Genomic DNA, 23,012 nt, shown 5'->3' with positions numbered 1-23,012 from the left:
CGTAAACCATGACATGGGGAAATCAGAGTCCATCTATTCTGTCATCTATGTGGCAGGCCTGTCGGTTGATTGGCTTGTTGGTTTATCTAGTAGGAAAGTGCTTCCACCTTGAAGCGATTTCTCACTGTTAGGAGGGAGGGAGGGGAGAGCTGGAGCACCAGGAGAAAACCAACCCCCGACGCCCAACCCTGCGAATAGGTGTTTCGAGACGAGATATGAACTCTGAACCGCTCACTTCAGTGGCGCCCCTGCACTGGACTGTCAGCTGCCGTGTCTATCCATGTGCTCCCACCCACACACCCCCCATTACCGGGTACCAGTCAGAGGCGAATGACTGATGACTAATCCAACTTAATACATACAACATGATATTGCTGCAAGTCACACTGATCAGCAGGAACAAGAAAGTACAGTGTAGTTCTTAGCTTTTTCCTGTTAACGGGTCTATTAGCCAGATTAATTTCTGGCCCCTGAACAATGTCGCGAATTTATTTTTAACCCTGCGAGACTATAAATAGCTATCGGGAAAGTTTGAGTGACTAGGCTTCAAAATGTCCGTCGGGTTAGTGAATGGCTTGTGTCTACAGGACTGTGCCAAGGAAAACTGTGAGTTTAACGGAGACATCGGGTTTAACATTAATTTTCTTGCTGTTATAATACAAGAAAGTATTGTAAACGAGTCATCAAGTTGTTGTACATATGTCTGGAATCCCTTGTCATTCACCTCGATATGGTCTAGATTTTCTCTTTGAGGGTGTGTTTGACGTGTGTGTGTATGTTCACGTGTGTGCTTGTAAAAAATTGAGAGATTAAATTTGCGAGTATCCTCTGCTTCTCTTTTCATGGGTCATTTTGATGTTTGGACTGGTTGTCGTCAACCGTTGACAATGTTATCAAACAGATACCTTCAAGATAAAATGAAACATGGCAGACACAACCAAACTCTGGCAACAGGAGGAGAGTGCAGCTGCTAACGATACGATACACACAGAACCTACATCAGGGAGACAGCCTGGTATCGGTGAAGTATACAAAGGTCTACAGAAAACCGCGACTGTTCACTAGATAAAAGCGGACTTGAGCCTAACGGGAGACCTCACACCTGTTCGTCAGGTACCTGCCTGGCATGACGTCACTAGTTGGCAGCCGCGTGCTCCGAGGTCCTAATTGGGAGGGCAGGGAGGCTGATGGAGGGGAGGGCTACCTTGGAACTGTTGTCAGACTTCTTGGCGAGGGCGAGGTAGTCGTGCTGTGGGACACTGGACACGAAACCACGTGCAAAGCAGGACGAGATGGGGAGTTTGCTTTGAGGGTTTTTGACTCGGCGCCAGCAGGTGAGTACATAGACACTGGACCTAAAGTACATTGCTGTACAGAAACTAAGTCCACTTAACACACACACGAGTGAAGTGAAAGAATGTAATCTGTATGTCATGGGTAAGAGTTAATTTAGATTATGATTAGCAAACTATGTTTGTGTGTTGACTAAAGTCAAGAGTAACATAATTGTGTGTGTTAATTATAATCCTCAGCAAAGAGATTGTAGCATCTAGTAATCTACAGCGAGTAAAGTTATTTGTTAATCTAGTGAGGTAATAATATAAGTTAACCAAGAGAAAGTATTAAAGACTGTAGTGGAAGAAAGTAGTATTAGTTACTCTAGAGAAAGTTATTAAATGAATTAATTAAGAATAAAGAAATATCATCGATTAATCTCGCACACGATAACCAAATGATGTTACAGGTGTTTGTCACCATCACGTGGTGTGTTCTACCTGTGGAGCAAGCAGGGTGTGGGGTGCTCTCTGGCGCTGCAAATCTTGCAACGGATGTGACCTTTGCACCGACTGCTACTCAGATGACAAACACAACATCGGACACGAATTCATACGAATCGACTACCCTGGGGATAGTGGGTTCGTGCGCTTGGCCCTTATACACATTTATCTCATGAGCATCGCAGGTCAATGTTCTTATCAAAGCAGGACCACACTTTACTTTGTTTGTTTATTTTCTTTGTGTGTGTGTGACACGACAATACGAGGAATCTCCGCTTCTAGTAGAAAAAACTTCCGGTATTTCAATTTTTAAAACTGTTATACCGTGTCGTAGGCGTCTATAAGACTTTTTCCTAATTTGTGTGTAAATTTTGGTGCAAGATACTATTTTCTCAAATCTGGGGAAATACCCTCCTCTGATCTCTGTATGTAATACTACCGACATCACTATGAACAGACTGAGGTCGGCAACACAGAGATTGGGATTGACTTGCTTTCATTGCTATTCTCTAGTCACTCTCTGCCAAGAAGGAAGATGAGCGTCAGGGCGCGAGTCATTGGAATTTTTCCTGGGGCAAAGGTCAAGCGGGGTCGTGACTGGTGCCTGGGAGAAGAAGATGGAGGCCCAGGTTGTGAAGGGGAAGTCGAGGGCTTCGAAACGTCAGCCGATGACTACCAAAGAAACAGAGTGCGCGTGAGGTGGCCGAGCGGGACCGTCACCAGCTGTCGTCTGGGTGTCAAAGGTCACGTAGATGTTACGTGCGTGGAGGAGGAAGTGGGGCCTTTCTATTACAGAGACCACTTGAGGTTACTAGGTAAGAACGCAGCATCATAAGCCTTAAGAGAGGTTGCTTTTGGGCTTCAGCTCTTCCTTTTCCCCGTAAGGATCCATAGTAAAAAAAAAATAACCGTAAATGCATTTGGAAAAAATCATCGAGAATTAAATGATATCTAATTATTAAAGTGAAACCGATGGGACTTACTTCTTGTCACCATTAAAAGGACAATTCCTAATCTATCGTGTTCTCATGTGTTTTCTACCTGTTGTCAGGACATTAGGTATAAGTGAGTATTATTCAGATATCAGAAAAAAGGCCGATGTTCTGAGCTATATATTATATACTCAACTAGCAGCAGTGTTTATTCTAATCATGTTTGACAAATCTTTTTAGAGAAAAATGATATTAGCTTGTAGATAGCGAATGATATTATTTGCTACCTTCTTCCTTTAACGTTCGATTAATAGTAGTTTCTTTTTCTAAGAAGGAATGTAACTGATTTGTTCAGACGTGACCAGACTTCCAGACTCCAACACACAGTTCAATGTGGACTCAACAAGTTCACAGGAAGCAGGTCCTCCACCCTCTGATACACAGCCAATAGAAGACTTAGCCAGCTCCCAGCAAGTAGCATCTGCAGCCTCTGACACACAGTTCACCGAAGGTCTGTCAGACTCGGAGAAAACAAAGCCAGAGACCAACAATGAAGTACTGGTTGGGATGACAGACTCCGGAGGTAGCGACAGTGGTTCCGAGAAAAGACCGACAGATAAGGAATCAAATAAGCAGCGACAAAAAGACCATGAGGTGACGGAACGAAAAGAGGAGAAACAAGAAAAGAAAGAGGAAGCACCAAAAGAGGAGAAGTCGATGCAGCAAGTGGGGAATGAGGCTCGAGAGTTTGTCGATCTGTCCTTTGCGTCAGGTGATCAGGTCGCCATCCAGGTCAGAGAAACAGAGTTAAAACAACTTCAAAGAGGCTTCGGTGGATGCACAAGAGGAATGATAAAGGTAGTTTGGAAGTAAAACCTGTACACACAACATACTGGTCCATCCTCCTATCCCTTTCCTCATGTCATTGTAAACAGTAGGAGACTAAAAGGCACAGACTCCATAGATATTAAACTGTACATGGTTCACAAGTTCCATATCCCGACAAAGCCAAGTAATCTTCCTTTTCCGCTACCTTTAACCTTTACTAATATATATGGTGTCTATTTAATAATTCCCTGGACATAGGCAGCTCTGTAGTAAACCCGTTATTGTTCCGATGTTGATCAGACGAAATGTCAAGCTATCGACTCTTCCACGTGGCAAAATGTTGATGGCAGATGTTCTTCGCCTTAAACGGGTTTCTTATGCTCAGTGTATAGGCCAAACAGGGGTGATACAGGAGTTTGCGGTGGAGGGATCCATCCCTGTCGTGTCATTTGGCTCCGACACCAACATCGCCTACCGCTTCAATCCCACAACGCTTCTGAAGGTAGGTCTGGCTTATTGTCAAGCTCAGGTGCTTTCATCGCCAAATTGCGAGATTTTTCATGTATTTTCCTCGAGAAAAAAATCATGTGTGGCGGTTTAAAAAAAAATCAACGATTGATGCAATGTTTGATGTAATTTTTAAGTACGAGAGTTACTTGACTCTGTTTCATGTAAGTGATGACAAAGTACTTAAGCCTTTACTACAATACAATACAATACAATACAATACATGTGTACGTTAATTTCATTCCTAAATACTTATCATGATCGCAGGTTTCTGAGTTTCATGTCGGAGATACAGTGAGAATAAAACCTGATGTTGAGCTGCTCAAACTCTTGAACTCCAAAGTGGGCTGGAGACCACAAATGAACGCGGTGAGCTCATTACAAAAAGCAGTTTGTTATTTATAAAACTATTACAGGTAACTTGAGCGAATTCTGTTACCTGCAGCAAAATTTGCGTTTGCATGAGTCATCTACAACATAAATGTTGTGACCTATAACATGTTCTGTACAATCTACAGCAAGTACCGATATATTAACAATAAGCGAATACATAGATGGACAAGAATAATGACAGACAAAATGACAGATGTCAAGACAAGTGTACATTAGTGTTCACTTTATTAACAAGCGAATCTAACAGCTATTGTTAAAGTAATTGTTATGTTTCTCACCTGTATAATTTTTATTAGAACAATTGTTATCTGACTTTGATTTGTAAATATTGTTTTAAATTTAGGCAGTTGGCAAGGTTGGCAAGGTCCAACAGATAGACAAAGACAAAAACCTTTACGTCACTTTTGGCAGCAGTCTCTTCTTGTTCGCACCCGCAGCGTGCGTCCATGCACCATGCGCACCACTAGAAGTGATCTCAGTAGGAAGTGAAAGCCAACATGTCGACGATGGTTCTGGTAATGAAACATTCATCGTTGTGGAAATTTTTGTGAAAGGTGTTAGGGAACATGCGAGGATAGAATAAAATATGAAATATGCACGGAGGAGAGCCAAACTAGACCGAAACAATTTAAATCAACAGTTTGGATGTATAAATAATAAATAAATATCTATCTGGTTACAGACAAGATGAAATAAAGATGAATAAATATCTTTTGCAACACAAACAGTCGTCTTCAGGGCTCGGAGAAAAAAAAGTCAATTAGTCTAATCAAGCTTGCTCCATTTAGTAAATGATTCACACTGACATTTAACCTTTCAGTCTCAGAATCCAGACGTCTGTTCATGAAGCTCCGCGAGTCGCTGTTGAGTGAGAGAACGGTCGCCATGGCAATGGAGACACTGGGGCGATGGCGGGACTGCTGGGCGCGATCCTCCATGACGATGACGTCACTGTGAGACACATGTGTCAGCGAGACCCTAGTATGGTAAGCAGTAACTGCCACAACGATCTAGAAACTTCGAAATTGTCGTCTTCATTAATAGAAGTCTTTTGAAAGCTGTATTTTAAATGGCAACTGTGGATTTACTTAAGCTTTGATTGAAATTAATTGAAATCTTTTATCTTTGCTAAAATGAAGATTCTGTGGATTTTTTGAATAATTTATTGTACGGAGAACTTCTGTGTCACATAGTTCTTTACAGGGAAGCTAGCTGAACAGTGGTGCCTGTCTGTTTTAGGTAAACCGAGAATACAAAGGCTACACTCCACTTATTTTCGCAGCCTTACGCGACAAGTTGCGGTGTGCGATGACCCTGATTGAACTCGGAGCTGATGTCAATTGTGGTCTGAGCGACGACGACAACAAAACGCCATTGAAAGCTGCTATAGAAAGGTCAGTTTCGCTTATTTGTGTTATTTATAAATACTAATGTTACATTGAAATAAATATGAAGATGTTTTAATTTAACAAAATACGAGTTTTTGAAGAATCAGAAGAGCAAATATAGCAACAGTGTTAATGATGTTGGTGATGAGTATCGTAAGCATGAGACATTATGTCAAAATAATCTGTCTGGAAAGACAATCATCTGAATTTTTTTTTAAATCTGTATTTTGTCAAGTATGATTCCATGTTATTTAGTTTATTTTTCTATAAGTATGTTCTTTTACAGGGGTCACGAGGATATTGCAGTTTTACTCGTTGGTCGAGGTGCGGATCTGAACCACAAGTATCCAAGTGGTGACATTCCTCTACACATGGCCGTCTTCAAAGATATGAAAATCCTCGTTCAAAGCATGATTGAGCACGGAGTCGATGTCAATGCAAAAGTAAGACTCGATGGTTTCTTTGTTCCTTTTTTGTTTAGCTCGTTCGTTAGCTTTTTTTATATTTTTTTTATTATTTTTTTGTTGTTGCTTGTTTTTTCGTTTTGTTGTTCCGTTTATTAGATCACTGACTAATGTGTGGAGTCACAGATTCATTCGCAGTATTTGCTCAAGTCAGCTGACATTTGGCGTGAGATGATCATACTATTATTTCTGTTTCTTTTCACGTGTAATAATTTCGCAGGACACAAATATTTGGGTAGAGATTAGAAGATTCAAATGACAGTGTTAATCTCTGTACAAAAATGACGATTCCCCAAAAGTTTCCATTCTCAAGATACAAGCCTGCAAAAGTCATCGTGCACATGTCAAAAGCCCAAACACTAGGAATGTCATGGATACCCACAATTAACTTATAGTTCCAGCTCTTTCATTGCTTGCACCCGTACAAAGATAAACTCGCATTTCTCGTCTGCGTATATTGTCTACACTATTGCTACTCCTAATGATAATGAGGATGATAATGTCGCATTGGCCTTGTGCAGAATCAATTCCATGAAACACCACTCCACATGGCGATACAGACAAAGAGGTCTGACATAGTGGAAACACTGCTGACTGCACCTCACCTGGACCTGAGCATCACCAACCATCGTGGCTTCAATGCTCTTCATCTCGCCTGCTTCGTGGATTGCCCGCGGTAATGTTAGACTGTTAGTAAAGATTGATATTGCTCAGGTTCCACCTGTGAATCAGCCATAGACACACGCAAACTGGTCTGAGAACTGAACTCACTCTTATGTTCATTGTCGAATTCATTTTGAATAATTTGTAACAAGTACTTCATGAATACTTCACAATTTATATATAATGAGGGTGCACCAAGAAATCTTTCGTGGATTCGAAACGTAGACGCAGATATGATGGACATCTGCAGGATGCTAGAGGGAAGGCAGCTGTTCTGGCTTCACAATAAAAAGCAGTCAAATGTTAAATGAGAAAGGCTGTTTAAAGTATTTAACATCATTGCCACAATAGTCAGAAAACTAAAGTAAAAAAACAGGAATAAGGCCAGTAGGATTCGCACACAAAATATTAAAGCAAAAAAAGTAACAAGAATAAAGTAGTCTTACTAAGTTGAGATTTGGTATTTTAATGTTATATCTTCTACAGTGCATTGGAACTGATCTTGGAAAGAGACAAAAGTGGGGTAGAGATCATGAGAGACGGCCACTCCACGGCCATCCACATTGCGACTGTCAACAACCTTGTGGAATGTCTCCGTCTCCTGGTCTTTAATGTAAAGTCCCTTCTTTCCTAGTAGGATACAACAATTGCATAGTCCATCAGCAAAAAAACCCAAAACAAAACAAACAAAACAAACAAACAAACAAACAAACAAACAAACAAAACAAACAAACAAACAAACACAAAACTCTACAAGAACCAGCAATACAAGAGAATTAATAAGCTCAGCAGCATCCCAGCAGAAGTAGAAGCAAATTATTTGCTAATTGTATATACTTTGCATTATTATGTATTGGTTATGAGTAATGTTGCCATCACTACAATTCCTGCTATCATCGCACAACTAAAAGTCGCAAATGCTATAGAAAAAGCAGTTTCAGGACTTTATATTTGTTTCTGGCGGACAGGGGGGAGCCAATGTGAACGCAAAAGATAAAGTGAAGGGCTCTACGGCGCTGCACCTGGCGTGTTACAGGGTAAAATTACCACGGTAGAGGCACTGTTGGAATTAGGTAAGCTAACACAAAATACACATATGACTTGGAAATGCCATTATTATCATGTGACAATATCAAATATGACAATATCAATATCATGTGACAATCATCATCTTTACTCAGTCACTTTTATTTCCCTCGATTACCTGTCCTGCGACTATCCATTCACTGCCATTTCTGTGACTGTCCACTCATCGCCCAGTGTTATGCCAATGTCCAGGTTCACATGTCAATGTTGTGGATAACGAAGGAAACACCCCTCTACATCTGACACTCGGAGGCAGAATGAAAAGCCCCCTAAAGGTACCGCGAAATTCTACCCACATGTCTGACCATTTGTGTCTGTCTGTATGTATACAAGTATGAAGTATCATACAAAGTGTGGTTATTGTGCATGTCTGTCAACACGTGTTTGATGTTCATGTATTAGTGCATTTAGGTCAGAACTTAATATGTATGCATACATTTCTTCGTGTGTGTGTGTGTGCGTTTGTTCATACATTGTTTCAGAAACCTTACAGATGATAATGAAGCAGAGAGAATAACTATTGTTCGAGGTCACAAAGTCTAAGTCACCGTTGCCCCTCTTAGTACAGTCAGTTACAAACCCTATGCTAACCTGCAGTAAGGTAGGGTGACCTGTTGACCTGTGAACCTGTTTACTACTCTCCATGCCTTGTTAACCTGTTTGCTGCAGTCCATGCCTTGTTAACCTGTTTACTACACTCCATGCCTTGTTAACCTGTTTACTACACTCCATGCCTTGTTAACCTGTTTACTACACTCCATGCCTTGTTAACCTGTTTACTACACTCCATGCCTTGTTTTGTGCAGAGTCCAGACTGGGCACTGGAAGTGACGTGCCGTGTGCAAATCGCGAATACAGTGGAACCTCGGTTAACGAACTTAATCCGTTCTGGAAAGCTGTTCGTTAACCGAATGTTCGTTATCCGAAACAATTTTTTCATAAGAATAAAGAATAGATTTACTTGGTTCCAAGCCCTGTTGACGCTATTTGAAAGTTACAGGCTGTATATAATAGTTATATCATAAAACATTAACGAAAGCACATAAGAAAACTTGCCGTTTTGACGGCGTGGTGGAACAGGGATGGGAATTACTGCTTTGAATCCCCCGCCATGATGACATTATAAAATCGGGGTGACTTCCTTTTCTGTAGCTTTGAGGTTAAAGAAAAAAACTTGTCCAGTGTCTGCTTCTGCCTTTTTTGTAACTCTTCGTAAACGACATCACATATCCGACAGACGCATATACTTTGAAATCATTTCCTTTTACAATTCATTTGTGCCGCGTCCTTGTCATTACTCACTACTATTAATTGCTCTTAATCTTCTTTGGAGCCATGATTGAGGATTATCTTGATAAAGCACAAAAATTACTAAATAAGAAGATGCGCACAGGTAAGGAACGACTGATCGTAACTGTCTCGAGCGTGAATGATGACATGCTGGTCGGTCACGTGTGGTTCAATCCGAAATTTTGTTCGCTATTTTTTAACGAAATTTTGTTCGTTATCCGAAATCGCTATCCGAGACAAATTTTTAGCGAAATTTTTGTTCGTTAACCGAAAAATTCGCTATCCGAGGCGTTCGCTAACCGAGGTTCCACTGTATGCTAATCAGTGCGGGGGCGTTGGTGGATGTCGAAAACAACAATGGCAGGCTGCCGTTGACTTACGGCTGTTCTGAAATCAGAGAGCGTGTCGAAGACTTTATGAGAAAAAAGTAATCACATATTAGTGTTTCCTGCTTACTTGTCTTAGTTTTATTTTTCTTCATTCATTCATTCCTAAACATTTCTAGAAAAAGGGAACGAAATAGTGGAATTTATAGAACGAACAGATATGCAAAAACTTGATGAAAGGGGGAGAAAATAAATAATTGTTGGGATCCTGTAAAATGTGGTCAAGGATATTTATTGAGATTTTTTTTCACATTGATAGCAAAGATGCAGTGAAAACAAAGTTTCGGTCCAGCTTCACTTTTGATCATCCGGTGGAGGTACAGGAGGCCCTGCAGGGGTTGGAGATGCCTTGTGGAGTTTGTTTCCTCGCTCAGTCCTGTCAGTCTGCAGCCCTGTCAACACAGGTGTGTGTGTACCGCCTGCAGCCAGAACTTAACGCAGTGCCCTCTCTGTGACATGCCTGTGATCAAAAGGCCAGATGTTCCATGAAGAACTCAACAACATTTATTTATTAGTTTTTACTAAAGATTTCTGCTGGACTGGCTGTAAAAATCAACCAGCATGAACAATACGGACTTGTAAAATACATCAACTGAAAAAGAACTCTTGGCATTCGGCAAGAAAGAATGATAGAAAGAAACAAAGAAATTGACTAAATAAATGAATGACAGTCGAAGGATATGTCGTAAATAAAGGTCGATTATGTTTTGGTTCCTACAATACGGAATGTTGCTTTGATTCTCTGTTTTTAATAGAAAGTATTAAAAAGACATAAACAAATTTTGTCTAAAAAGTTTTTTTCAGATGTGTGTGCGACATGAGCAGCTGAATACAAAAATCCAAGATACCGACCCATGTGTTTGATTAGTCAAAATAGCCTGTCTCTCACTGATGTTCTGTTCGTCTGTTGTCTGTCATCTTTGCCTCTCGCTGGCTGTCCTGGGTTCAGCTCTCGTCTCGGGCACGCGTTCTTTCTCTACATGTGGCATTTGTTTACAGGGCTGTGTGTCTTGCCATGATAATTATAGAACTGGATGAGCAGTTATCTCTTTAACCACATTTATGGGCACTCATTGCACATAGTTTTAATAAATATATAAAAAATAGACAAACCAAACCCAAGACTATTAAAATTAATTTTACAACTCATGACCCTTCTTAGGGATCGAACTTTTGACACAGGCTAATATAACCTTCTGTGATGGGACATGGTGGGATAGATGCTGATGAAGAGGTTAAGAAGTCGTCTGATAACATTTGGCATTGTGGTGCAATCAAGATATCGAGACTGTAGCAGATACCAGTCTATAAATAGCGAACAGGATAACGGCAGGGGACGCAATCCTTATGACGCGCATCTAGTCATACGCTGACGTATTATCGGGAAATCCCGATCTTGAGACCCAGCGACAATTAATGTCGGTTCATTAAGATGGCCATGCCTGCCATTCAGTCTAAAATTTGATCGAAATCAACATTTCTAGCATCCCTTCCACGTTGTGAAGATGGTGGAGAATTCGTTTTCTGCTGAGTGAAAGGTAAGTTTACAAAACTGAACACATTTCTTTTCTTGTTGACCGGTCTGATGTTGATGTCGCCTACAACCATGTATATAGCGTTCACTCTTCACAAGTAAAATCGTTGTCAACGGTAATTAGGATGGCCTCATGCAGCCTGGTAACTAACAAAAGCAAACAAAATTATGTGATATCTTTTACATCTCTGCATTCATTCTTGTTCACAATATAGCCTGGACAGGTCATATCTGAACATTGTAGTTGGTCTTCCTGCCATTTGCAAGATTGAAGGGAGCAGAGGAGAAGAATGCTGGCATGTTCACTTGGTCCAAAACAAACTAGTCTCTTGACTCTCTCCACTGGATAGGAAAAAGCAGTCTTTTGAGATTTTCAGAATGGGCAAATAATCGCAATAATGTTTATGAGTAATTTTCTGGCTTAAGTGTTGTCACCTCACTTCGGGCCACACAATTCGTAGACTTTATAACCGTGTTCTATTAATATTTGTAGACTCGTATGTAGGTTACAACATGTAAGTGTTCATGAGAGAGAGAAATCGCTTTTTCACTCGTTCACAAAGCATATTCTGATCTTTGCTCAGCACACATTTGTCTCCGACTATATTTAGCCTCGACTCATCATCAAGTGTGTGCCACTGACTTGAGTAGAGGTTTTATTTATAGCTTTGATACACTCACGTACGCCAGGACACTGATATTCAGATATTTACACACAGCCTTTTCCTCGACAACTTATGTTTATTTATAGCTATGACCTCACTTTTTTTCTAATTATTCGGACATTCCTATTTTACACTGCTGTAAACACTTTACTTTCGGAAATTTCCGCTGTCGTAGACCGCAAGTGTAAACACTTGTAAGTGCATTGTTTGTACTCAGAGTCTCTGCACGAGCGAGTAAGTATAAGAGCACAAGGATTTCATGAACTGTAAAAGGTGCAAGTGCACACACACACAAACATACACATACACTCTTTCTTTCTCACTGTTTCTTTCTCACACGTACACGTACGCCTTTTATTCCATATTTTAGGGATGGACAGATTGTTTTCTTTTGTTAAGGTGGTCATGTAACACCCACAACCAAAGTCTGACTACATACCAAACATAGTGAGAATGGAATGACAGAATGGTGTTACTTACCAAATTTTCTGCTAAAAGTTAAGTTTAAAATCACTCACCAGCCTTTCAAACTCTGGCTCTGATGCAAAAATTCGAAAACGCAGGGTAGACTTCTTTATCAAAAAATTAGTTCGCACAAATACGCCGATGCAAACATCACCACCATACCGTTTTGAGCTCGGCAACTGTCCTGACCTAGAAATGTGAATAAGTAGACAATGTTTCTGAGATTAAACAATCCTCCAACACGGTCATCAGACAACATCGACACAAAATGGTGTCACGTGACATGTTGCTGCCAGCATTTCTCTCCAGACTCCAGCAGCCGCTTTATTTGTTATTTTCGTCCGTGTCTGTGCTTGAATGTTAGGACGTATTCGATAAAATAAATTTTAATTAAACTAACCTGGGTAGAATGAGAAACACATTGGTAAAACACGTACACCACATTTTGGCAGACTGGGTCTAAAGACGTCTGTGAGCCGCACCCGGACCGCGGGTCGTACTTTGCCCACCCGTACTATATATACATGGACAAAAATCTGATAAACACAATGAACAAGCTTTTTTTCAACTTACATTGTACTCACAAAATGACAATCTAACATCATTTATTTTTCCAGTGATGGCAGGTTACCGGGTGTTGCGCGGCCCTGACTGGGAGGAGGGCGAGGCTGACGGGGGCGAAGGTCACCTGGGAACCATTACTGAGTTGCTAAGCGACAGGAAAGTTCGTGTGCTGTGGGACAAGGGTCAGGAGAGCATCTGCAGGGCAGGGGCTGACGGGAAGTTTGACCTCAGGATATTTGACACGGGTCAAAGCGGTATATTTATTGACTAGTTTATTTGTGTTTACTACTTTTGCTTTACTTAACATGGATGTATTTCAAAAAATGTAATATAAAACATGAACATCTGTCTGGTGTTACATCGATGACTGATAGATGACCGATTTATTGATGAATTGATTATATTTATTGGATTGTTGAATTGATTGTCCTTTTTAGGAGTACGGCATTTAATACAAAGTGTCAAGAATGTGGGGAGGAGAACATTTATGGAGTTTGTGGAGATGCAAAGAATGTGCTGGATATGACCTTTGCTCTAAATTGTTACTCGGAGGACAAGCACGACATACGCCACAGATTTTTACGAATCGATTCTTTCAAAAAGTGACGGGTAAGATGTATTATCAGACTACTTTCATCATCATCATCATCATCATCATCATCATCATCATCATCATCATCATCATCAGCAGCAGCAGCAGCAGCAGCAGCAGCATCCGCATCATCTTTGATATCATCTTTTTTGCTCGCAGGAAGGAGGTGAAACAGAGGAAAACAAGTGTAAGATTTAGAGCGATGGGTATTTTCGAAAAGTCAAAGGTCACACGAGGGAAGCACTGGATTTGGGAGGACCAGGATGGTACGTTTTCTTCACTCTCTCTCTCTCTCTGTTTTTTCTTCCTAACCCAAACAACAACAACAATAACAAAACAAAAATTAAATCGTTACAAGAGATCAGTGAAACCTTTCACAGAAAATGTGGTTAGTACACACCATACCACGTCTCAATAGACATTTTCCAGCTGTGGTTTGAACCCTTCCAAGGTATTCAAATCTTAGTTTTCTCGGTCAGGCGGACGGGGTACCCAGGGTGAGGTGCATGGCCTTCGAGAACGTGGCCCCGAGCTCCACGAGAAACCTGGTGCGGGTGGCCTGGCCCAACGGCGTCGTCAACAGTTATCGTCTGGGTCTACAGGGTCAGGTGGACCTCACGTGCGTGGAGGAGGAAGTCGGACCTTTCTACTACAGGGATCATCTACAGCTCGTGGGTGAGCAGGCTAATGTCTAGTTGCAGGGGCTTAATGTTTCGATGTACTGGAATGGTACAAATTCCCTTTCAACATGTTTTTTATCGTCCTTAAAGAAATCGAGTTAATAGCTGTGCAGGTTTTATGCATATCTGAATCATTTGAACTATCGAGTAAAAAATAGTTGTACAAAATTCCATGGTTTCAGATTCTTCCGGACTGCCTTTGCCGTTAGCACAAGTCGAATCCTCCGCATCCTCCTTGCCCACGACCATCGTGTCACCTACTCCAACAGCTTCAGAAGCCGTTGTTACTACATCCATATCCACCACCACCACCACCACCACCACCACCGCTAGTTTGTCGCAGACGTCTTCCAGCAGCGGAGCGAGCTGTGGCAGTGTCAGTTCTAAAGGGAGTTGTGATGAAGCAAAAGTGTTTGCTGGAAATGAATTTTCCGGCGGAGAGAACTGTCGAAAAGCAGCCATAGAGAGTGTTATCGAAGAGGACGAGCTGTTGATGGTTGGAGATAAAGTTATCATCGGAGTCAATGAGGAGAGACTAGCAAAACTCCAGCAGACGTTTGGCGGTTGTACCAAAGGAATGATTAGTGTAAGAATTAATTGTTTACACGTCTGTCTCCTTGTCAGTCAGTGAGCTTACACAAAAAGATAGAAATGTTAGTTAAGGTTTCACACATGAGGATGCAATTTATCGGTTTAATTGATCTCACGAGACATAGCAGATGATGATGATGATGACGATGATGATGATTTTTTTTGCTAAAATGTGTAGGCTGAATCGGAGGCAAATCGAGGTTACCAGTTTGCTCGGAAACATTTCAAGGAGTCACTGAAGAGAATAGGAAACAATCTTTTTTTCTAATCAGTAATATTACAAAGGAAAAAAGAAACTGAAGGAAATGTTTATAGTAAAAATACCTTTTTTCAGCGCATTGGGATAGAAGGTGTGGTGACTGCTGTTCCCAGCCCACAGACGCCGGCAGTGAGTGTGAAGTACACAGAGAAACAGAGCTACAGGCTCAACCCTGCGGTCCTGGTGAAGGTGAGGTCCTGCCTCTTTACACAACCATGTAAAGCCAATTTTTTTTGTTGTTGAGATACTTAAAACACTTTTGGACTCTGAATAGTTATCAATAACCAGCTTTTCCTTCTTTGAATACCTTATTTATTGATAATTTATGTAAATATTTAGTTTTTCTTCTTTTATTTGTTTATAGATAGTTGTCATCTATAGATAGTGGAGTCCTAACTGTACTATAGTAATCAGTTTCTACCAGTTGAAGGACCTGTGATTGAAACACATTTCCACAACATTGTTCCAGCGAAGTCTGCTAAGTCTCAATGTTTTGTCGTCTGTCTTCCCAGATTACTTCTTTCACTCAAGGCGATGTCGTGCGCGTGCGGAGTGATGCGCAACAGGTTCGGTTTCTAAACAAGAGCCTGGGGTGGAGCGAGACGATGGAGAAGGTAAGTTCCTCTAGCACTTAGCTACTGACCATAAGATTTTTGTAAAAATATTATTTTGCCATTTAACTAGACTGATGCCACGCAGATTCTGACCATTCACGCGCGAAACGTAACACAAGAGATGACATGATGTCCAGTCATCATTATGGATGAAACACGGGAGACAACTCTAACATTTGAATATTTATGTTGGCAGGTGTGTGGAAAGGTGGGACGCGTACGCGCAGTGGACAGCAGTTGTCACGTGACGGTGAGGCTTGGTAGCCAAGAGCTAAAGTTCCATGCTAGGCTGCTTGATGCCGGCACTCGGCGCACCACTGGATGACGAGAAGTCGGAAGAGCAGTCCAATGGAAACGCTGTGGGGAAACTTTTCAGAAACGTCCCTCGAGGAGGAGACAGCGACAGTGACTCAGGTCGGCGGGGAGACAATTTTATTTCTGATTTCTCAATCATAGCATGCAATCTCGAGACGGACATACAGAGGAGCAGGAAGGACGAAAACAGACTAGAAAGCATAAGCAAGCAAAGACAGACGCACAGATACACAGACTGGCACACACACACACACATATCGACAGACTTACAAAAAGACATGCAGATACAAGACAAAGAGACAGACACACAGACGTATTGAGAGGCAGACAAGTTCACAAAGACGAATACATATTCACACATGCAGACTAACAAAGAGACAGACTGATACATGCCCAGAGAAGCACATGACATACAGATATAAGGACAGAAAAAACAAACGCACGGGGACAGAAAGAAATAAACGAAATCTGTTTCAGGACAAAAACACAAATACTTAGGAGACTAACGTTTTTCGTTAAACAAAATTTTCATTTCTATTATTTCAAAGAGGATGAAAGTAGACATCTGAAATGAAAATAAAAGGCAAGCGTAGTAAGCGCACAAAGCTGTCAAACTTTCACGGATTTATATTTTAGTTGTATAATAGGCTTGACGGTGTTTTCAAATACAATTATACAATATTATTTATTTTAATGCTGACCATAGATGCTTTCTACCACCTATGTGCAATCATTTAATGTTGGCTCTACATCTTGTGCAGACCTTTTAATGCGCCTGCTGGGACTAACACTAGCAGGAGGAAGCGGGGACAGTGATGGTGACCCCCGAGTCCGGCAGCTGTTCCTCAGCATCCAGAGGAGAGACTCGGGAACCATGAGACGAATGATCGAAACCGACCGTGGACTGGTAAGGTCTTTCAACTTCTTTCTCTCTGTCCATCATGCAGATGTTGGTAATGAGCGACACGAAACAAAAGTTGTTGCAGTGTGCTTCTCTAGCAAAAGCAAATATATACTTATCCTCAGGCAACAGCAGGAGTTTTTCTGTGCGATGTATATAGTATTTACAGCTTATACCTGATGTCCCTCAAGTGGTCTTGATGTTATTCTAATTATTGTTACAGCTGACAGCAGTCTGCAAAGATTTCACTCCCCTGGGTTACGCCAGCTACATCGGGGGGATAGGTTTGATGGACACACTGCTGGAGCTGGGAGCTGACCTGGAACTCAGAGACCCCAAAGGACGGACTCCTCTCCTGAATGCAACAGAAGGGTAGGACGATGAGAAATATTGCTACTTGCTATGGATGCGGAAAGAATGAGATTAATTAAAGGAATGATAAATTTGAGCGTACGGAAAATTGAATCCCTATGGAATTAGTAATGTCTGACTGCACAACGCCTTAGACTTAGAAAATTACAATTAATTGTATTCCTGCTCTGTCGAATCGCCTAAGAAGGAATCGTTACACAAGTCTCAGTGTGACCAACTTGGATAGAGGAGAAATGTTGTGAAAGAGATGAAGGGTTATGACAAACCAACAGAAACTTACTTAGGACCATCACCAGTAAAGGAATGGGCGTATTTTCTTGTCATACATCCTTCCCTTCCAAAGACCAACACCAGAACTGTAAAATGATAAACATAATTAGTCATCACAGCAAGATTATGTTGATGGGGATAGACCCCCCCCCCTCACTCATGTTGAAGGAGCTGCTACCAGAAGAATTTGCTCCGTGTATGGTTGGTGCCAGTTAAGGAGATGATGATGATGATGATGATGATGATGATGATGATGATGATGATGATGAAGAAGAATTAGTACCATAGACTGCTATTTGTAGTGCACAGACATTTTTATTATCAGGAAAGAGCCGGAGGCAGCGTTTCACCTGATTGACAAAGGGGCAAATGTGAATGCATCCAACAAGAAGCAGCAGACTGCGTTGCACTTCGCAGCCATCCGCGACATGCCGGCCGTGATCCAGCGACTGCTTCTGTGCGGCGCCGACATCAATGCAGGTAGGACAGAGGGATCGTTCCCTTCCTGTCATGCAAACAAACAAACAAACAAACAAGTAAACAAACAAACAAACAACCAACCAGCCAAAAAAACAGCAGTCGACGGCCTATATCATGCGTGTGCGTCGAGCGCACACAGAAACCCTATTATTACACACTAAGAAGCTTGTTTCCTTGTCTTGTCAACGCACGTGTTTCATGCCAGCCGAATGAATCATCTTTAGTGAAGGACCCGTGTCATGGCAAAGCTAAAAATGTTGTCGATACGTATCGGTATTATCACACCTGTACTTTATCTGTATGTCATAACCTGATGCGCTTCACGCAACAATCCAGTCAAGGGAAATTTATGCTCTCTTTATTATACTGTTAATTTATAATTGTATATTCTTTTTCTTATTATCTTTGCCACATTGGATTATTTCGCTTAATTCAGTACTCGCTTTTAGAGATTTTGCTCTCCATACTTTTTATCTCCTAAGGTCATGACGGTTTTTAATATTATTAATCTTTATCTTCTTCATAAAACCCTTGTTTACCCTAAAAATTATTCTGATGTGGTTATTTTGACTGTGAAGGACTCTTTCGGGGACTCACCCCTTTTCGATGCCATCAACCAGGGGAAGGAGGGAGCTATAGAGGTTTTACTCCAGGTTCCTGCTTTAAACAGACATGCTCTGAATGGAAAAGGTTTTAACATGTTGCACCAAGCCTGTCTGCAAGGTTCAGTCCGGTAAACTTAATCCAACAATTATTTATTTTACTTAGAACTTTGAACTTTTTGCATTTTACAGAAGCGGTTCTTGAGCTGTTTAATTTATTTTAATTACTTTATAAATCAGGTTTGATTTAATCGTTTTACCCATAAATAATCTAAACAGCTGTTTATCTTGATTTGTAAGTAATTAATTTCAACAGTAGCTTATTTACTAACTCCTTCAACTATAACAAGCTTTACATGAAATAGTATACCATCTTCACAACAATTGTATAATTATTTACTTAATAGCTTAATATCTCGAGGGATTAGGATAAAGTAAATAGAAGTAGAGACAGTAAAGAAGGACACACAAAAAAAGAAGAAATTGTGTGAACATACAATGTGAACAGTGCTTGGAGCTGATACTGGAGCTGGAGGATCGTCCTCATGTCGAGGATCGGCTGAACGGCGAGTTCACTGCCCTGCACATCGCTGCCAACAACGACCACGTGGAGTGTGTGGGGCTGCTGATCCTGCTGGTAAGAAATCATCTGCATCATCCACATCCCTGTAGCTTTGTTATCACTGATCTCTTATGTCTGAAGCTGTAAGCATACTTTTGTAAAGCGAAGTTTTGTGATGGAATGACCTCAGGGTGGAGCCATTGTCGACCACGGAGATGGACGTCGACAGTTGACTCCTCTACATCTGGCGTGCAGGAACGGGCAGTTCATGTCTGCAAAGTGTCTTCTAGAAATGGGTCAGTTTATTTTTGACCCCAGAAAACATTCTGTTTTATTTCCCTTTCCCTTGGTAATTTTTATCCAAAGTTTCTCTTTCATCCTGTGTGGCATAGTTTGCCTTACACGTCTTTTGTGGATGGTTTACAAAGATTGTAGAAGTCTTGCTTGGTTTGAGCTTGAACAAAAAAATAAATAAATGAAACATTGTCACACTGTATTGAAGCTATATTACAAGTCGTCGTTATTTGTTAGTCATGCACAAAGTGAAGAGTTATTAACTTTATTGTAACATCTTCATACAAGGAGCAAATGTGAATGCCATAGACATCTATGGAATTACACCTTTACACTTGGCCATGGGCAAGGTCCCCAAGCAAGACCAAGGGTCAGAGGTAATTTATTTTGTCCTAAATCTGTAGAAGGGAGATGTGGTAAGGGGGATATCATTATTTTAAATCACAACTCTCTAAGACTGTTTTGGTGATACGTTTCTTAAAATGAAGTAACACACTTTTTAGTTGCAGTAACAAAAACAATTTTGTCAAAAAATAATTTTAACTTCATAGAAAATGTTACTCTCAGAACACAATTTTCTTTGTCTTTAAGCTCCTTGGTCTGATCCGACTTACTCTTGTTGTAGCATTCACATCATAGGTATTGTCCTTAAAATCATTTATTCTCGGTATATATTTTTTTTTCTCTCAGGGTTTAGACAAAGATCTGACATCTGATGAGCGCATTCGAATAGCATGTCTACTCATTGACAACGGTGCTGTCATAGATGTCTGTGACTACAGTGGCCGGACACCAATGCACTTCGCACAAACCGACGTCCAGAGAGCCATCCAACAGTACATTGATGGACAGTAAGAGGAATTATGTACAAATGTTCACTGTATGATGGGGTTTGACATATTAGCGGCCATAGGGCTAGTCCAACTTTTAACAATTACTTTAGTATCTATATTGAGTAGCAAGAACTAACATTAATAGAAATAATTTTGTCAAAAATCTGTTTGTACTATCCAACCATTTTTCTTGGACCAATCTACCTTTAATAAATATTTCTTACTAGAACCTTGAACTTGATGAGACTTCTTCTGTGCTACAAACTGCGTTGGAAATGTATCTGTTAAAAGAAATATTTTAAATGTACATGAAAGTTTTAATCTTCTGACTGCGCATTAATAAATCAAGGTTAATTACTGCATAAGTTGAAGGCATATAAGCAAATTATAAATAATTAAGGGTCATTCTTTTTGTTTTACTGATCCTTTTAATGGTAGCTAGTTTATGGGTCATTTCTGCCATCCAGAAAAGAATCAGTACGTTTAAAATATCACCTCCTGTGTGGTAAGCATTTGTCAAATAGTTACCAAGCTACAGAAAAAAAAAAACTAAAATTTAACCAGATTAACTCCATGTGTTTCTCAACGTATTACAAAGCTGACCTCCGTGTCCAACAGGAGCAATGCTGTGAAGGGTTGTGTTAGCTCCGATGTAGCCCCAACCTTGGCTGTAACCTCTGACCCCTGTCCCAGCAGCAGGACCGTCGTCACAGGCGACTCGGAGGACTCTGGAGCCGCGGATTTGACCTCTCCGATCTCGGGTTGAGCAGCTTCGGCAAACAGCAGGATGTTGCCCTGATGCAGGATCTCCTCAAAGGGGTCAGTCTGCAGTGCCCCAGTTGTGACCGGGTGTCTGACGTCACGCTACAGCCCTGTGGACACAAGAGCGTCTGCCGGAAGTGTGCGGATACCGTCACTTCCTGTCCCGTGTGTCACGTGGACATTGAGGAGAAGGAGGTGGATAATACAGGTAACACAAATAAACTGGTATTTGCATGTCCTCAAGCCTTTATAGGAGACATCCGTTAAATTTCTTTTTCTTTAATTCTAAATCTTTTATGAGGCTTCTGTCATTTCTGTTACAGATGACGAGAACAGCGAGGAAAAGAAGAAGGAATAACTTGATGAGGACTAATTCTTTCAATCCTTACAGTTCAGTAAAATAGTGTTAATCGGAAAGTGAACAGGAAAATATGAACTGTAAAAATTAAGCGAATTAATTAATAGTTAATTCCCTTTCTTGTGACTGCACCAATGACTTCCGGTAGTGTTTGGCATTTGCTTGTCTAGTCCAGACAAACAGCTGAACCAGTGCAACTGTTCTATCAGCTGAAATATTGTTATGTTATTAGTGCAGACGACGATTAAAGACATTATTGTAGGTTTGAATAATGTTTAAGATAAAGCGAGAAAGTATGTAACAATTAACGATCCAAGAGATACCTTATAATTCTGCCTCATCGTAGACGGTAAAACAGTGATTTACAAGCAGGACTAGTGAATGCAAATGACTAAGGAAAAAAATAAGAATGTGTGTGTGTGTGTGCTGTGTGAAATCCAGAGTTTCTAGAGAATAAAAAGTAATACAAGTCAAAATAAGTGAATTTCTGTTTCGTCTGCTAGTTGATGTCAAATCGCTCATTTGTTATAGTAAAATAAAGGTTTTCTTGTACATAGCTTCTGTTTGTGATGTAGTTATGAAGTGGATGTGAAATGACAGGTTGATATACTTATGGTCAGTGTTGTTTAAGCACGGACTACGCCATGTGGAGGGCTGACAGCTTCTTCGACTGCTCATTATCCTCCACATGCGTGGATGCGCATATAAAGACGTATGCATATAAATATTCGCATACGTATGTACTTGGGTACATGTATATATTTACATGTGTAATAATAGCTACACATAAAAGTCACTTTTGTGGATGCTTGTGTTCACGTGTGAGTATCAACAAGTAACAGCTTTATGATGTGTCAGTATTGCAACTGGGTTGAAATATTTCCTTACACTCATCATCAAGTTCGTTAGTTTTACTTTTACAAAACAAATGTAAGTTCAATTAAAGCAAGTAGTTACTTCCTCGATTTTCTTCCACCACGTGTGATGAGCAGGACATTATTTCGCCGGACAATCCTCACACCACACAAACACACGTTGGAGAAAATAAACTGTCGTCTTTATAAAGGCCTGCGGCAAATTGTGCCTCTGTCATTTTTTAAGAGGAAGTCAAAGCCTCTCCTGTAGTCTTAAACACAGACTCCTTGAGATGATCCCATAGGACATCGACCTCACATAACATCCTAACCAGAAGGATCATGCACTTTCTTCCTGTTGGCTGTCGTATGGACAGCTGTTTACTTAGGTGGGAGCAGGAGACAAGTAGGCACAGCCATCACAGTGGCAGTGTAAAACAGTTCTGGTTTTAACATTTCACACTCCAACAGCCGGAAGGTCCTGTGTTCAAATGAGACAAGTTTTACCTTGAAGGAGAAATAATTATATCAATGTAATTACTAAATGGATATTTGCAAACGTTATCTCTTTTAAACAGACTGTCATATATTCAGTCTAAAAATATATCATTGAAAAGTAGTAGCCTTCAGTACTTAAATGAGTCATCTAGTAACATTTGCTATGTGATGCATTCAGACCTCGAGACTGTAGCAGCGATAACAGTCTATAAATAGAACGAAATACCGACAG

The 23,012-nt window shown here is 40.7% G+C and overlaps 4 protein-coding genes across 4 annotated transcripts; all 4 read left to right on the top strand.

Moving 5' to 3' along the window:
- The first annotated feature begins 246 nt into the window (after positions 1-246).
- On the top strand, positions 247-5,819 carry LOC112556289 (E3 ubiquitin-protein ligase mind-bomb-like). Its single transcript, XM_025225141.1, has 10 exons — positions 247-606; positions 902-1,334; positions 1,745-1,916; positions 2,292-2,593; positions 3,066-3,568; positions 3,924-4,040; positions 4,313-4,414; positions 4,782-4,953; positions 5,259-5,424; positions 5,678-5,819. Exons 2-9 carry the CDS (start codon positions 1,127-1,129, stop codon positions 5,393-5,395), a joined length of 1,713 nt encoding a protein of 570 aa, XP_025080926.1. The 5' UTR covers positions 247-606; positions 902-1,126; the 3' UTR covers positions 5,396-5,424; positions 5,678-5,819.
- Positions 5,820-8,013: 2,194 nt separating this feature from the next.
- LOC112556293 lies at positions 8,014-10,495 on the top strand. The gene is made up of 5 exons (XM_025225146.1): positions 8,014-8,026; positions 8,232-8,314; positions 8,846-8,892; positions 9,643-9,756; positions 9,975-10,495. Exons 2-5 carry the CDS (start codon positions 8,297-8,299, stop codon positions 10,168-10,170), a joined length of 375 nt encoding a protein of 124 aa, XP_025080931.1. The 5' UTR covers positions 8,014-8,026; positions 8,232-8,296; the 3' UTR covers positions 10,171-10,495.
- A 2,560-nt stretch (positions 10,496-13,055) lies between these two features.
- Positions 13,056-16,892, top strand: LOC112556292 (E3 ubiquitin-protein ligase MIB1-like). The gene is made up of 9 exons (XM_025225145.1): positions 13,056-13,197; positions 13,381-13,552; positions 13,695-13,801; positions 14,015-14,210; positions 14,398-14,801; positions 15,141-15,254; positions 15,578-15,679; positions 15,876-16,093; positions 16,756-16,892. Exons 3-8 carry the CDS (start codon positions 13,799-13,801, stop codon positions 16,002-16,004), a joined length of 948 nt encoding a protein of 315 aa, XP_025080930.1. The 5' UTR covers positions 13,056-13,197; positions 13,381-13,552; positions 13,695-13,798; the 3' UTR covers positions 16,005-16,093; positions 16,756-16,892.
- LOC112557602 (ankyrin-1-like) lies at positions 16,701-21,984 on the top strand. Its single transcript, XM_025227569.1, has 10 exons — positions 16,701-16,901; positions 17,119-17,267; positions 17,863-18,017; positions 18,812-18,816; positions 19,128-19,256; positions 19,372-19,477; positions 19,764-19,852; positions 20,166-20,326; positions 20,927-21,278; positions 21,394-21,984. Exons 1-9 carry the CDS (start codon positions 16,701-16,703, stop codon positions 21,072-21,074), a joined length of 1,143 nt encoding a protein of 380 aa, XP_025083354.1. The 3' UTR covers positions 21,075-21,278; positions 21,394-21,984.
- The last annotated feature ends 1,028 nt before the right edge of the window (positions 21,985-23,012 follow it).

The sequence above is a fragment of the Pomacea canaliculata genome, linkage group LG2 (genome assembly GCF_003073045.1).
Source record: "Pomacea canaliculata isolate SZHN2017 linkage group LG2, ASM307304v1, whole genome shotgun sequence".
Classification (NCBI taxonomy): domain Eukaryota; kingdom Metazoa; phylum Mollusca; class Gastropoda; order Architaenioglossa; family Ampullariidae; genus Pomacea; species Pomacea canaliculata.
This window is presented reverse-complemented; position numbering and strand designations above follow the sequence as displayed.